This window comes from Rissa tridactyla, chromosome 2 (assembly GCF_028500815.1).
Source record: "Rissa tridactyla isolate bRisTri1 chromosome 2, bRisTri1.patW.cur.20221130, whole genome shotgun sequence".
NCBI classification, from domain to species: domain Eukaryota; kingdom Metazoa; phylum Chordata; class Aves; order Charadriiformes; family Laridae; genus Rissa; species Rissa tridactyla.
This window is the reverse complement of record NC_071467.1, coordinates 5,357,832-5,373,743: the sequence shown is the minus strand read 5'-3', so window position 1 is coordinate 5,373,743 and position 15,912 is coordinate 5,357,832. Positions and strand designations below refer to the sequence as shown.

Sequence of the window (15,912 nt, the reverse complement as noted above, 5' to 3'; positions counted from 1 at the left end):
CAAAGCAAAAATTAGAGGTAACATCATAATAAGATTAGAGAGGAAAAAAGAAACCCTCAAGTTGTTAAGGAACAATTTGCTAAACATCTGAAAACGAGCATGATTTTTTTTTTTTTTTTTTTTTTTGTAACGTGCCACAATCAGTAAGAATCAGTGTAGAACTGATGATGCCGAATCATGACCTGGGTGAGAGTGAAAGTTCCAGGAAAACAAAGAACTGGCAAGAAAGCCAAATTAATTTTTTATATCAGTTTTCACTACAGGTGAAATTCCAGCAGGCCATCTTTTGTGAGAGAGGAATTAAAGAATCTATCCCCAAGTGTCAGTAAATGAGATTTGAGAGGCCAATTATAATCATGCGGGTGTGATAAAGGAACTCCAGTATGACTTTGCCGCACAACCACGTGTAAGTCCAGCCAGCAGCCCGTTGCTTAAACGAAGCTCTGTATCAGACACATTTCCAATGTCATATTGTTTTAAGGATTTTAAGGCAATAGAGTAAATCTTAGACCATTAACCCTGGCCTCCATACTAAGTAAATTAATTTTTAAAAGAAGTATGTAGGCTTTTAAAAACGTAAACCACTCAAAATAGTAAATGGATTTGAAGATTATTAAATTATATACCATAATGGCCTAGTGAAATTTTTGGCTGAGAAACACCAGTCATAAGCCACAGATTCCTGGAACTGGGAATAATTATCCCACACTTACCCAACTTCTTCTTTTACAAAATATCTACCATCATGTAATAGTTTACACTAAATGTTTAGTGGCTTGGGGAGGGAAGTACAGGGTGAGTTACTGGGGGAAAAAAATCTACTTTGAGTGGATTTTGAGTCCTCTAAGTCAGTTAAGTAGATGTTAGTTACCAGGGGAGGTTTAGATTGGATATTAGGAAAAATTTTTACACCGAAAGAGTTATTAAGCATTGGAACAGGCTGCCCAGGGAAGTGGTTGAGGCACCATCCCTGGAGGTATTTAAAAGACGGGTAGACACAGTGCTTAGAGATACGGTTTAGTGATGGCTTTTGTCAGAGTTAGGTTGATGGTTGGACTCAATGATCCGAAAGGTCCCGTCCAACCTTGGCAATTCTATGATTCTGTTCATCCCAGGGAAGGCGGAGAACTCCATTTTCAACATTTCACACAACATGCGGGGTCACGAGTGGTTTCCCAGTCTTTTTTAGAGGTTTTGTGTCATTTTGCTGTTACTATCCCCTTTTTAAATTTGGGTCAAAGACATCTAAAGTAAGTCAGGCTGTGTTTGGGTGGTTTGATTTTGCGGTTTTTTTTAATCTATTGAGATAGCATAGTATCATCGCACATCAACAGACGCGAAATTAAACCGTCATCTAGCTTTACTCCATAGATTGATGGATGTGAACGCACAATACACAAGCATTAAGGAAAACTACATGGATTAGTTCGGAGTTTCTCATTTCTGCAAAACCCAAATAACCAACTCTTGATGGATTCTTCTGGAAGCTGGCGCAGGGAAGAGAGCAGGTAACTGCTGAGCTCATGCCTCTGCCTTTCCTCACTGGGACATAAATTGGGATATCTCTTCTCTGTCCAGGAATATATTTAACTTTTCTCTACATAGCTGGCTGAAACTAGTCAAAATTTCCCTAGGGGAGAGGGGGAAACAGTTAAAGTGATCATATAAATTTAATTTCCCTAGGAAATAAAAATCTAACATTATTCAGAAAAATACAGCAGACACCCCAAACACAACATTTATCTTTTCTGAATGGAATGATATACAAATTATTGCATTATGTTAAAAGTCCAAATCAAATGAAGATGAAATTAAAGCTGTACTGGGCTGTATATAGACTCTAGGATAAAGAACAAAAGTGCTTCAAAGGGTTTTACTCTTCTTTCCATCTGTCATTTCGACCGCTAATGGAAAGAAAATAAGCCTGGGTTAAGCAGTTTCAAAGTCTAAGTGAAAGAACACTCAAAATCACAGTCTGCAAACAATTTCCATTTCACTGATCTTCCTTATTTATCCGTGAGGTTTCCTTTAGAACAATCTACCACAAATTGCATGTTGAAGATTTTCTTTTACAAGTAACGCAAAAATCTATGCATTGGTTTGTAAATGCAAAACCCAGAGTTACAAAGAAAGTTCTTTTCAGTTGGGTGATTTATAATCCGAAGGTCTCAAAAATAACACGCAAAATTAAGTCAATACTCATTTCAAACACTAAAAAATAAGAATTCTTAATCTTTTTTTGAAAATCGAGTTAATTCAACAGCGTCTTGAAGATTTATTGTATAAATTAATGCCTGCTATCCTCTATTGCAGAATTCGGGATCTGACACAAACAAAAGTTAGTGACATGATGAATCATGCTGTATTTTAAAAATCTTACAATGACAGTTATGACTCCAAAAATAGTCAACAAAACTGGGGCCACGGGAACTTAAGGCAAGAGACAATTACAGCACAATCTAGAAATTTCTTTCAGGGTTATTGCGATTGCTATTCCAATCTACTCCGAAACGACAGCAGACGATATTCTTCAGTAACATTTAACACTATTAAAAAACCAGATGCTGCTGCCACGCTCTAATGACGGCTCACTTCAGTGAATAATCTTATTGCGGTTCTGTTTCGAGCTCAGTTTTAAAGGCAGTTTAAACAAGAAACGCTAAGGGGGGTTTGGCAAATGATCGACATCCTGACTCAGCTCAGTGTCCCCATCAACTGAAATCACGGAGTGTTTTCACATCCACGCTTTTGTTTGCTTCTTTTCTGGTTTCTTTGACCAGGCATAGACAACCTCCTTACTCAAAAGGAGCGAGCGGGAAGCGAAGCGAAGCGCTGGCAATGACGGCAGGTGGTGGTGTACCAGTTGACAACCCTGTTCTCCAAAATGCCCTGACAAACACGACGAGCGTCACAGCAAAACAACCACCTAGAGCACCTTTGCTGGTGCTCTTGCGTTTTCAATACGGTTTCTTTAACTCAATTTCATTTTTATTAAATTCTCTAAAAATGAGGCTTTCGAGACTAACTTTAGCTGATTAAGTCAGATTATCCATTTTACTGTTAAAAGGCCTTTTCTCATATTCCAAGAACTGTCCTCATCTGACTTCTCCCAGTTTCAAACCTTTTCAATTATGCTAAATGTTCCCAGCACATCTATAAATATTTGCAGATTTATGTTCCCACGTCTTCACATGCCAAACATGAAACAATACATATTTAACATTTTGATCTCAAAAATCAATTCTCTCAATCTGTAAGCCACTTTTTGCTGCTCTTCCCTGAACCCACTGCAACGTTATACAATTAGCAGAGCTTAAGGTTAGCAAGATGATTTAACTATTGGATGTAACCTCCCACGTGTCAAGGGTTCTGACTCGCTAGAACCTATATTACGCTCAGTGGTGTGTGTATAAATAAAGAATATATTCTAGAAAGACATCCAGTCCTCATAACATGAAAAAATGGTTATTAAATCCACTGCTCGACAGATTTTTCTAACTTTTAAATCAGTCTAATTGATCAAAATGAGAGCTTTTTTTGTAGTTGAATTTGCCTGGTTTCCATTTTGAGGGGCTTTTATTATTACCATTTTTCATAAACGAAACCGTGAATTTCATACTGATTATTTCCTCCATGTAGAAACATCCAGTCATTTTAAGCAGGTCGTATTTTAGCCTTCCTCCAAACTAAAGGGGCTGCTCTACAAGCACACAACCAAGAGGTTTTCTCCACCCTTCAAAGCTCTATGACATCTGAACACTGAAATATTGAGAACGAGAAGACCAGAAACAGCTCCCTGTCAGTAGGTAGTCGATTCTCACTCTGAACATAGCAAATGTGTATATTTAATTTAAAAATTCAGCTCCAAAGCACTAAGAATTGTTTCAGAAAACACTTTTATTGCATAACAAAAATGTTTGTTAGAACATGGCTGAAGACACATGCTGTTTGCTCTTTGCCTTGTAAGATTTGTAAACATATAACACCCAGGATTCCTAACCCGCAGCTGGCTGCGGAAGAGGCTGTGTTGCAATTTATGGCAGTGAAAATGTAAAACAAAGCTGGAAACTGGAATGAAAATTCTGAAAATTATGTCTGATTTCCAAACATGGGAAGACCCAAAATGGGTAGACCCAAAGTTCTACCCACCAAACTAATGATCTCCTGAGAACCCTCAATACAGTCAAGATTGTTGGTTTTCAGTCTCCAAACACTTGAGTGAAACCAAGTTGGAAAAACGGGATCCTAACAGTAAATACAAAACAATGTAAGGCCTTAAGACTAGAGAGCACAGTGGGGGCTTTATTATGATCTGGTGCCTTCTTTACAAAACTAAAACATTTCATTAAAGGATATATATTAATGATACAAAGAAAAATTAACTTGAACCTACAGTTAGATGAACTGACACTTTGAATTTAACAGTGTCAGACCTGCTGCAGTTCCTTCCTTTTTTTTTTTTTCTCTGACTCAATTACAAGAACAGAGACTAAGCCTCTGCACTTGCCAAGAGAGATCTGCAGCTGACATCTCGTCAGCTGTATGGTACTTTTAAGACAGGGGAAAAAAAATTCCGCCGCGTCAGATAATTGAAAAAAAAATAAAATACCTTTTTCATCATCTTGAAATTTTAGAATTTACAGGTAAGAATATTCTTACATATCTGGCTTCCGAACATTGCCCATCAGCATAGGCAGCATCCCTGTTGCACTGTGGGTTGACTTCATCTAGAAATTCAGACCATTTCAACACCTCTGTAATAAGCAAGGCCAAAATTTTCCAACCTTTGTAGATGGCTCTTATTTAAGACACTTTTGTACTGATGGCATGACGGCAAGGGACACAAGGAGACCAACAGGCACCTCACAGCACACCCAACACTCCTGACTTGAATTCTTATGTGTGGAGTGCAGCAGGATTTTTTTTCTGGCATTTTTTCACGCTCTCTGCTCTTTGATAAAGGCAATAAGGAAGGACATACAGTGCCCGCCAAAACTGGCAGATAATGCCTTTGAGAAAATCAAGACATATAAAGGAGATAGTTCAAGGCAATCTAGCCAGTACAGGTTTCAACAACAGACTTTCTTGGAGCTAACAGTATGTCAAAATGAAGAGGTGTATCACATGAAACTGTAAACAGAACGTTTCCCTTACACTCAACCGTTAGCATCAGATCTCCGCTGGCGCTCTAGGATCAGATCATCACATCTCTGCTGGCAGTCTACAATCTGCTGGCAACTGAACTGTTTTGAGGCCCAGAATCACACTGGTAGTTTTAGGGCTAAGAAATGAAAAGGAATCAATTATCACAGAATCATAGGATGTGTTAGATTGGAAGGGACCTCTAAAGGCCATCTAGTCCAACCCCCCTGCAATAAGCAGCTCCATCTTCAACTAGATCAGGTTTCTCAGAGCCCCATCCATCCTGACTTCAAATGTTTCCAGGGATGGAGCATCTACCACCTCTCTGGGCAACCTGGGCCAGCGTTTCACCACCCTCACTGTAAAATATTTCCTCCTTATATCTAGTCTAAATCTACTCTCTTTTAGCATAAAACCATTACCCCTTGTCCTATCACAACAGGCCCTGTTAAAATGTTTCTCCCCATCATCAGTCTCCATCTGGACACTGAGACGTTGACTGCTGCCCTCGGGATGCGACCATCCAACCAATTCCTCATCCACCGACAGTCCGCCCATCAAATCCATACCTTGCCAATTTAGAGAAGGATGCTGTGGGGGACTGTGTCAAAGGCCTTACAGAAATCCAGATAGATGACATCCATAGTTCTTCCCTTGTCCACTGTGTTGCCACTCACTCCATCACAGAAGGCCACTAGGTTGGTCCGGCAGGACTTGCCCTTGGTGAAGCCGTTCTGGCTGTCTCGGATCACCTCCCTGTCCTCCAGCATAGCTTCTAGGAGGATCTGTTTCTCCATGATCTTCCCAGGCACGGAGGTGAGGCTGACAGGTTGGTAGTTCCCACGTCCTCCTTTCCACCCTTTTTTAAAATGGGTGCAATTTTTCCCTTTTTCCAGTAACTGGGGACTTCACCTGACTGCCATGACTTTTCAAATGTCATGGAGAGTGGCTTGGCAACTACATCAGCCAATTCCCTCAGGACTCTGGGATGCACCTCGTTGGGTCCCATAGACTTGTGTATGTTCAGGTTTAGTTTAGACCAGCAGGTCTCGACTCAGCCAATGCCAGCCTCTTGCCTTCCTTTCCTGATTTCTTACACATGGGAACCAAGAGCTTTTGCAGTCTATGGAAAGCATCCTTAAAGATCTGCCAGCTCTGTTCTGCTCCCTTGTCCCCGAGGGCAGTTTCCCAGGGGGTCCTATCAACTAGCTCCTTGAAGACCTGGAAGTTTGCTTTCCTAAAATTCAGGGTCCTGACTTCACTTTTCACGTGACCCATAACCCTCAGGACCACGAAGTCCACTAGTGCATGATCACTGCAACCCAGGCTGCCTCCAATCTTGACATACATCACCAATTAGCCCACTCGCGTTGGTGATCATCAGGGTCCAATACCACATCCCCTTGGGTAGCGCTCTCTGTTAGCTGGCTTCGGAAGTTATCTTCAATGCACACCAGGAGTCTGATGGACTGTCTACAGCTCACCGTGCTACTTTTCCAGCAGATGTCAGGGTGGTTGAAGTCCCCCGGCAGGACGAGAGCCTGTGGCACGATGCCTCCTGTAGCTGGACTAAGAAGACTTCGTCAACAGCCTCCCCTTGGTCGGATGGCCTGATGAGGCTCCCCTTGATCAGGCGATCAACCACAAGGTTCCCTTTGTTGCCTTGGTCTCTAATTCTTACCCATAACCTTTCAACCTGCTCGTGGCTATTCTTCAGAGACAGCTCTTCAGACTCTTTCCATTTCTTGACGTAGAGGGCAATGCCTCCACCCCTCCTTCCTCGCCTGTCCCTTCTGTACAGCCTGTAGCCATCAATAGCCACTCTCCAGTCTTGGGATTCATCCCACCAAGTTTCAGTAATGGCAACATGGTATGCTTGATTATAGAAGACAATGAATACAATTGTACTACATATATTTATCTGCATTTTATGGTAAATAAACAGGCAAGCAAGTAGATCCCTGAAGCCCTTTAAGACTTCAGTGATCTATAGGTCAGACTGGAAAAACTTTCAACGTTAACTCATTATCTCTTATACCCTATACCCGGGGTGCTTTGAACACCTAGGTTCTTGATTATGCATCACAGGACAACCGTCTCCGGACAAGCACAAACAAGGAGAATGAAGAATTACAGGTAACACGATCAGAGGCAGTTTCCCACCACAAGGGTGTTCCACCGGTCTTTTTGGATGCAGGCAGCCGACTGAGAGTAGGTTGATACACCCGTTGAAAAACCTCGGAGCAGATTACATCCATTTACTGCCAGAACATCATCTCTTTGGACAGGAGAGCTGCTATCTGAATCAGAATTAAGCAACAGATTAGGCACTGCAGCGTGTTAAGGGCTGCATCAACCTCACCACCGAGGCCTCTACAGACCGGCACGGCTAAAGGTTAAAAGGGCCTCTTGTCAGGATTAAACACATCTTAAGATACACTGAAGATGCAGTTAATGAAACTTCTCCCTATAAAGCAGAAACCTGTGCATGAGTGGAAGGCATAATTTTGGCTGGATATTTAGAAAAACAAAACCAAAAAAAAAAACAAACCCAAATCCCCAGCTGTTGCAGTGATATTTCCCATGCATATCTGCTCAAGCAGCTAAATAAAGGAAATACCAATTACGTTCGGAAAACTTTTACGTAAATCATAATCTTTATGTTACAACTCAGGGCGGGGGGGGGGGCGGGGAGGGGGGAGAAATTATTTCATTAACACTTTTCCTGGTTTTTTTTTTCAGGAAACGCCTAAGGGAAGAATCAATGTTCAAAATTTTTTTTATTTCGCTTTGACTTTTTAAGCCCAGCAGCTAGTAAGCTATTACTTCTTACTTTTGTTGGGGTAAAATGTAAACTAAAAACAACAAAAACATTAAAGAAAGGGGGAAAATTGAATCCAGAAAATGAAAGCAATGATAACTTCCCTTCTGAAATGACAGCTGAGAAGGTAAATTATAAAATGAAGTTTCTCATAATGACTAAACAAAAATAGCTCAGTGCCTCAGATAGAATTTAAGCAATGAAATCTCATCTGTAAATCAAAAGGAAACCAGATTCCAGATTTTACCCAAGCAAGTAAAAGTACAAAATTTAACATATAATTTGCTGTCACTGAGTCTCAGATATTGGCAGAGATGATCAACAGTCAAAACACAAACTTTGTTTCATTTAATGATAAATATTTATCCTTAGCAGATTGCAAGATGACATATTTCTGCTATTTTTCCACTCTAAAACATAATATCAAATGACACTTGACTTCTCCTTCCGATGGAGAATCAGCACGGGGAAGCACAGGAGTAAAGGAATGGCGTTACCGATCACTAATAGCATGAAACAAACAGCAGGAGATAATAAATACTTGAAAACAAAATGCATTCATGACTTAATGGACAATGTATACCTAATGTAACAAAAAAAAAAAAAAGATTTGAATAGCCTTTTGACAGAACGTGCAATAAACCATTTCTGAAAGAAATTTAAATATTACAAGGATTTTCCCCCAACCCAGTAAAGCTTTTAGGCACCCTGATTAAAAGCAGTCACATCTTCAACTGCATCTCCAATCAGCAAATCACTTAAAATAAAGTTTCCACTGCCATAAACGCTGATGGGTGTGACGAACAGGCAAAGAATGACGCAAATGCATACAACATGAGCTGAAGCACTTGGCTGAACTGGAGCCACTATTTCTAGCACCTGCTGCTATAAGACTTGTGACACCATACACAGCAGAACAACGCAGAAACTCTACCTTTGAATTAGCACCTCAACCTATTTATAAAAATCTCGGGCTTAAATACTTCCCTCACAGCGTAAATTCCTGAGAACAGACCGAGGAGGCAGGGGTAGGATAACCTCGTCTTACACAAAACACAGCTGGGGAAACCCAGCACAAAAAGGCAGCTTACCAACACGAGGGTTTCAAATAAAAGCGCCGTGTTGTGTTTGAAGCTTTTATGGAAGGTTCGCAGCTTCCCACACAAGCTGCTCTGTGACTGGAGGGAAGTCATTGCAGTGAACCAAGGAGCACAGAATCACAGAATGGTCGGGGTTGGAAGGGACCTCTGGAGATCACCCAGTCCAACCCCCTGCCAGAGCAGGGTCACCCACAGCAGGCTGCACAGGAACACGTCCAGGCGGGTTTGGAATGTCTCCAGAGATGGAGACTCCACCACCTCTCTGGGCAGCCTGTGCCAGGGCTCTGCCACCCTCAAAGGAAAGAAGTTCCTCCTCATGTTTAGGTGGAACTTCCTATGCTCAAGTTTGTGCCTGTTACCCCTTGTCCTGTCCCCGGGCACCACTGAAAAGAGCCTGGCCCCATCCTCCTGACACCCACCCTTTAAGTATTTATAAGTGTTGATAAGGTCCACCCTCAGACGGCTTTTTTTCCAGGCTGAAGAGACCCAAATCCCTCAGCCTTTCTTCATGAGAGAGATCTTTGTAGCCCTTTGCTGTACCCTCTCCAGCCTTGAACCGGAGAACCCAGAACTGGACACAGTACTCCAGGTGCGGCCTCACCAGGGCAAAGCAGAGGGGGAGGATGACCTCCCTCCACCTGCTGGCCACACTCTTCTTGATGCACCTCAGGATGCCATTGGCCTTCTTGGCCACAAGGGCACATTGCTGACTCATGGTCATCCTGTTGTCCACCAGGACTCCCAGGTCTCTTTCAGCTGAGCTGCTCTCCAGCAGGTCAGCCCCCAACCTGTACTGGTGTGTGGGGTTATTCCTCCCCAGGTGCAGCACCCTACGCTTGCCCTTATTGAATTTCATAAGGTTCCTCTTTGCCCAGATCTCCAACCTGTCCAGGTCTCTCTGTATGGCGGCACAGCCTTCCGGTGTGTCAGCCACCCCCCCCAGCCTTGTGTCATCAGCAAACAACTTTGTAGAGCGTGCACTCCATCACCTCATCCGGGTCATAGAATCATAGAATCGCTGAGGTTGGAAGGGACCTTTAAGATCATCAAGTCCAACCATTAACCTACCCTGACAAAAAACACTTTTAATCATGTCCCTAAGTGCCCCATCTACCCTTTTTTTAAACACCTCCAGGGATGGTGAATCCACCACCTCCCTGGGCAGCCTATTCCAATGTTTAATAACCCTTTCAGTGAAAAAATGTTTCCTAATGTCCAATCTAAACCTCCCCTGACATAACTTGAACCCGTTTCCTCTCGTCCTATCACTTGTCACCAGGGAGAAGAGGTCAGCCCCCATCTCTCTACAACCTCCTTTCAGGTAGTTGTAGAGGGTGATAAGGTCTCCCCTCAGCCTCCTGTTCTCCAGGCTGAACAACCCCAGCTCCCTCAGTTGTTCCTCATAAGGTTTGTCCTCCAGACCCCTCACCAGCTTTGTAGCCCTTCTCTGGACCCGCTCCAGCACCTCAATGTCCCTCTTGTAGTGAGGGGCCCAAAACTGGGCACAGCACTCGAGGTGGGGCCTCACCAGTGCCGAGTGCAGGGGGATGATCACTGCCCTAGTCCGGCTCACCGCACTATTCCTGATACATTGATGAGTATATTGAAGAGGACTGGACCCAGTACGGACCCCTGGGGACACCACTCATCACTGACCTCGTGCTGTCCATTTAAAAGTACACACAGACAGAGTAGAGAGGACTTTTGGGGCACTGAATGAAGAGGACTATGCACTCAAATAATAAATGCAAACTGAGTGTGTTAACCTCTATAAGGAATCTTCTTGAAAACTATTTAAAGTAGATGCTGTGGTATTTACAGGCCGATAAAGAAAGATCATTTATTAAACCTTGAAAACCTTACAAAGCCATTGCAGGGATGAAACTCTGAACATCACTAACAAGGTTCCAGGGATTTTGCAAACAGCTGTCCCGGATACTGTATTCTGACTTCGCTAGAAGCATTACATTTATTTTACTAGAGCGGTTCCTAAAGAATAAAATGATGGCTATTATGCTACATTTTCAAGCAGCAAAATGCTTGACAAACCTGCTTACCAAGAAAGCCGTACAGTTCTAGGGCTCTTTTATAAGAGCTGGACACAATCTATTCACTAAAAAAAAAAAAAAAAAAAAAAATTCAGTTTGAACAATCTTGTTTGTCTCATTTTTAAGCATTTTTTACAAAAGCTATTTCAGTGTTTCATTATCTTTGCCTAACCTAAAATCCCCTTGCTATATGCAAAGGTCATTATTTACTGTATCATCTGCTGTGAAAAACAGATACCTATCCTCTTGGCAGTGCCGTTTATGTAATTAAAAACTTTAGTCGTCTGTCAGCGCTCTCTTTGGCTTCAGCAAGGCCGAGAGTTTCTTTAAACTTGTGCTTTAGCATAAGTCACATTTTACCGCTCTTCTTGCTCTAGGCCTTCTCCAACTTGTCCATTTTTCTCCACGTTTCTCCAAGTTGAAGCCTCAAACTTTTCTCGAGGCTTTACTTCTATTTTTCGCAGGAACAAAAGAAACATGTCATGTTTTGCAGGCTACATTGCTGTCCGTCCATCCTTTGGCATTTTTTGCAATGGTTTGATACCGGTGACTCATTTCTTTCCTTTGAAAATGAAACATGCTCCCAGTATCTCCTAGACTTAAATTCCCGTCTTGCCTGTCGTTGGGTTTTATTTCTGAAGTCTGTCATGAAAAAGGTCGAAGGGCCAGTAGGAATCTCTTGGATCAATTAAGTTCACTCTCAACTATTATTAGTAGTAGTATTACACAACTGCACTGAAATAATTCCAGACTTTAAACCAAACGAAATGCTGGTTCCCACTACGCACACTGGCTTTCTTTCCAATAATCCTGCTACTTTGATAGTTGGTAGCTGATTATTACACGGGAATTTTTAATAAAAGCATATTCCTGTCCAAATTTATAACAATTTTGTCTTGCACTAACTTCACCTTCCATCTAAAAACAGTATTTCCTCCTCCTCGATATTTCTACCTCAAGAAGTACTTATGCACTGAAACAAAGCCCACTCTCAATCTTCTTTCTTCCCGGCAAACACAAGCTCATTTATTCATCATTTGAATGACACCTATACGAAGGCCACCTCTGGAACCGCCAGGGTTTGAATGCATCTCAAAATATTTAAAGGTTGTAGAGTATTTAACTACTAGTACAAGTGAACTTACATTAACAAAAAATTGTGGATTAAGGATCGGTAAAATCATTAACTTACAGAACCCATTTTTGCAAAAGCCAATGTGCTTAACCATTATTTAAAGCAATAGGAAATTAATAAAAACATACAGAATAGGAACTGTGTATTTAGCAGCAAATAAAGACAATTTTATCAAAACAAGTAATTATTAAAACTGATTGTACTCAGTTGGTGATGAATTTTAGGCAATCAGATTTTAGTAATTATGGCATTTGACCACCATCACGTGTTGCCATGATTTTTAAAACTCACGATGATATGTGAAACTACTCTGTGGCTTACAAGAGAAAGCAAGCACCAAAGGAGAGACTGATTACAATTTACTCCTCACATCCAAAGACAGTCATTTACACGTGCATTTTGGGTAAGATTCTGTTAGACAAACACAAAACAATGTAATGCACAACGCACTACAACAGCGAAGAGATATAGAAAGGAGTCATCAAATTTTACAATAAACAAGAGATATCCGGTCCCTGGTAAAATAAACCATCATGAAAAAAAAAGTGCTTGAATCTCAGAAATTGTCCAATGCACATGGATTGCTTTAAGGGCAGTTAAAGTAGGTTAAACTCCTAAATGAGGAATTTTGAAAATTTGTTCACATAATTCTTTACTTACATGTTGCTGATGATATTGAAAGTTTCCACCATGGTCTTTACGTTATAGCCAATATAACGGAGACAATGAGTCAAACATACACGAGTCAAAACAAGGCTTACCTCGTTGCTGGAAGGGTGCTGACGCGTGTGAAGAACACAGATGGCTCAACTTCTACATGAAGGCCTAGTGAGAGGTTCCTGTAATATCCTTCAACATGCCCTGGTCCACCAGAGTACTTAAAATTCAAAATGGCTTCCAGCGTCTAGAGAAACAAAAGTAAATTACTTATTAGCTATGTTTCATTACTGTGCATTTCACAAGTTCAATTAAATTAGACCATAAAAGTGATTCACCAACAAAGTTTCTATGCCCTCAAGAATTTGCCTTCCTAACCCATCCATTCTATTATCTCGAGAAAAAAGGCAATCTAACAAATAACTTCATCTTATGTAAACAGTTGCTTTTCCCCCTAATCTTTACAAAAACTCAGGAGTACAGAACAAAGTCAGCTGGACCTCCCTTCCTCTCATTCCTCTCCATACCACATTTAACATAGAAAAAACAAAGAGCTTATTTTTGCTTAGAAGAATTCAGGATCTATTAAATGATACGCTCTCTCATACTTGTGAAGAATATTCACCACTTCATTACCTTCGTAATCAAATGGAAAACCTTTAAAGTTTTTGAGTGTGGACAGATAAAGATTATACAAAACCAAAAGCATCTGGTCTCTTAAGCAGTCACTGTAAACATCTCCATTAACGAATCGATCAAGCCAACACTGTTGACTACATCTGGGGCATGAACCTTGTCTTTCTTTGATGTTCATTTTATAGAACACCATTGGTTAGTAAATATTAAAAATGAGGACGATTCTTTAGCATTACTCTCATGCCCTCATTACTCTCAGTAGCACTGAGCCTTCACTTCCCTGATGAAATTTTGGGCTTTGTGTGTTTTCCTTAATGAACAGCACGTGGGATGCTTCCCATCATACCAGTCCTGTGTCAGCATCAGTGTTCAAGCTCAGAACATTTGATTCATCCAAAGAGACTACACACCACCTCTTCTGTCATTACGTTCCTGAAACAGAATTTGCTGGAAGCAAGGTGAGAATTTGGGAAGTGTCAGTGGATTTTTATTTTTTTTTCTCAGCTCTTATTCTGGCCCCCAGGCCGCTGCTATTGCCACATCTCAGGGCAAGGACAAAGGCAGTGGCAGAACTCTACCCGAACGTGGCCATTACCATGTTGTGCCGAAGACTATGTCTAGAAGGACAGCCATTTCTTAAAAAGATTTAGAAACTACGTGTATGTCCTCTTTGATTGGCTTTTAGCTCATTCTTTACTTAAAGGAAAAAAAAAAAACACGAAGACTACAAAAAACCCACCAAACCTCAGGTCAACAACTTATCCAGGAAACCAATTACATTTAACAGATATCATCGATCCACAGACAGTTAAAAGTACTCTCCCTTCCAACTGAAGATGCCCAAAACAATTTCTGAAACCTGTTAATTTTTTTCATAAGCTTTAAGGAACAATCTAAGGATTTTCTTACTTATAAAAAAAAAACATTTATATTTGATACCATCCTGTTTCTAAGTCTGGCTGAAGGAAAAGAAACAGAGATAGAATCAATTACTTAAAATAACCACAATCCAGTGATTTAAAGAGTACCCAAACCAAGAGTTTAATGTTAAGCGCACACATGCAGCAGAAATGTTTTGCCTGTTTCCATCTTGCTTTTAAGTAAAGTGGGCTAACTCCAATTTCTAATTAAGTTTCTTTAAAATTCATGAGAGTCACCTTATAATACAAATAAAAACCTACACTGGGCACTCTGGACATACCCGTCTACTCTGTTTATGTCAACTCCTAATTTGTAGTTAATGAACTCAAGTTTATGTCAGGAAAGCTAATCAATATTAAATACAAAAATAAAAAAGCACAAACCCATTCAAGACACACTTCATTCCAATTAACCATCTGGACCAGTTAATAAAAACCAGAGCTAAACTGCACAAGTACAAGGATCTGAGACGACTTACACCATAACGTGAGAACGGACTTCAATTTCCATTAGGTTATGTGTGAAAACTCTCGTTATGTATGTTCTGTATTATTGGTGTAACACTCAGTATCATGCCTGGGAAGGCTACTCTGGGATGGATCCATGGTTTATGCTCCATAGGACCATGGCACAAGGCTGCTTTATTAAGCCTAGTCCCGTATAATTACAGCTAAATATGTAATAAATATAATAAATGGAGCATTATCATTCCAGATGCAAAGCCCTTCCTAACATCCAATTGCAAATGAAAAAATTCCAGAAAAAGGTTAAAAAATGTCACGTGCCGTTGATGAGCAGGAGAGTTTAAGGGCATCATCATAATCTCGGTCCCTGTTGTAGTAAGGAATTCATCCAAGGAAACGTGCTCATGACCCTGCGCGTGTCCCACGCTGGAGAACAGGGAAAAGAAAACCTAACGGTCTTCTATCACTCTAGACATCAGGAGGACATCTCTTCTCACCCAAATGTAAGCTTGAACTGGAAACATTGAACACTAGAGACACAAGAGGTGCTGAAGATCTCCGAGCGCCACAGGACACCCAAACCTATATTCTTTCTCTGGCCACGATAATTTGCAGGGTTCCTAGGAACGTACACACACGCCCAAAGATAAAACATCAGGGAGACTTTACATCAGAGGTGTAGATGTAGGGGGGTGCATGACTGAAGGAAATAATTTTCTCAGGTGACTTCAGGTGATCAGAGAAAGTTTTATTGCTATAACATGAACAAAACGTAAAAAAAAAAACAAAAAAAAACCCAAAAAAAACCCAACAAACAAACACAAATTCAATCTCCTTTAAATGCCTCTACACACACACACCTTGGAAAGGACTCCACATACAATATGAAAGATTGATTTTCTATCTCTAGGATAGAAAAAAAAAATCCTACGCTTTCATATATTTACAAAGCTCCAATTTATAACAATTTACCGCTTTCTCCCGCAGC

General features: G+C 40.9%; 1 protein-coding gene across 4 annotated transcripts in view; it reads right to left on the bottom strand.

Annotated features, from left to right (window-relative positions):
- The window catches only part of TRAPPC9 (trafficking protein particle complex subunit 9), a 538,771-nt gene that overhangs the window by 336,959 nt on the left and 185,900 nt on the right, over positions 1-15,912 (bottom strand). For all 4 annotated transcript variants that reach the window (XM_054191250.1, XM_054191249.1, XM_054191251.1 and 1 more), the window contains one exon: positions 13,008-13,150. In XM_054191250.1, the coding sequence (XP_054047225.1) occupies positions 13,008-13,150 (143 nt within the window). The remainder of the gene's footprint in view (positions 1-13,007; positions 13,151-15,912) is intronic.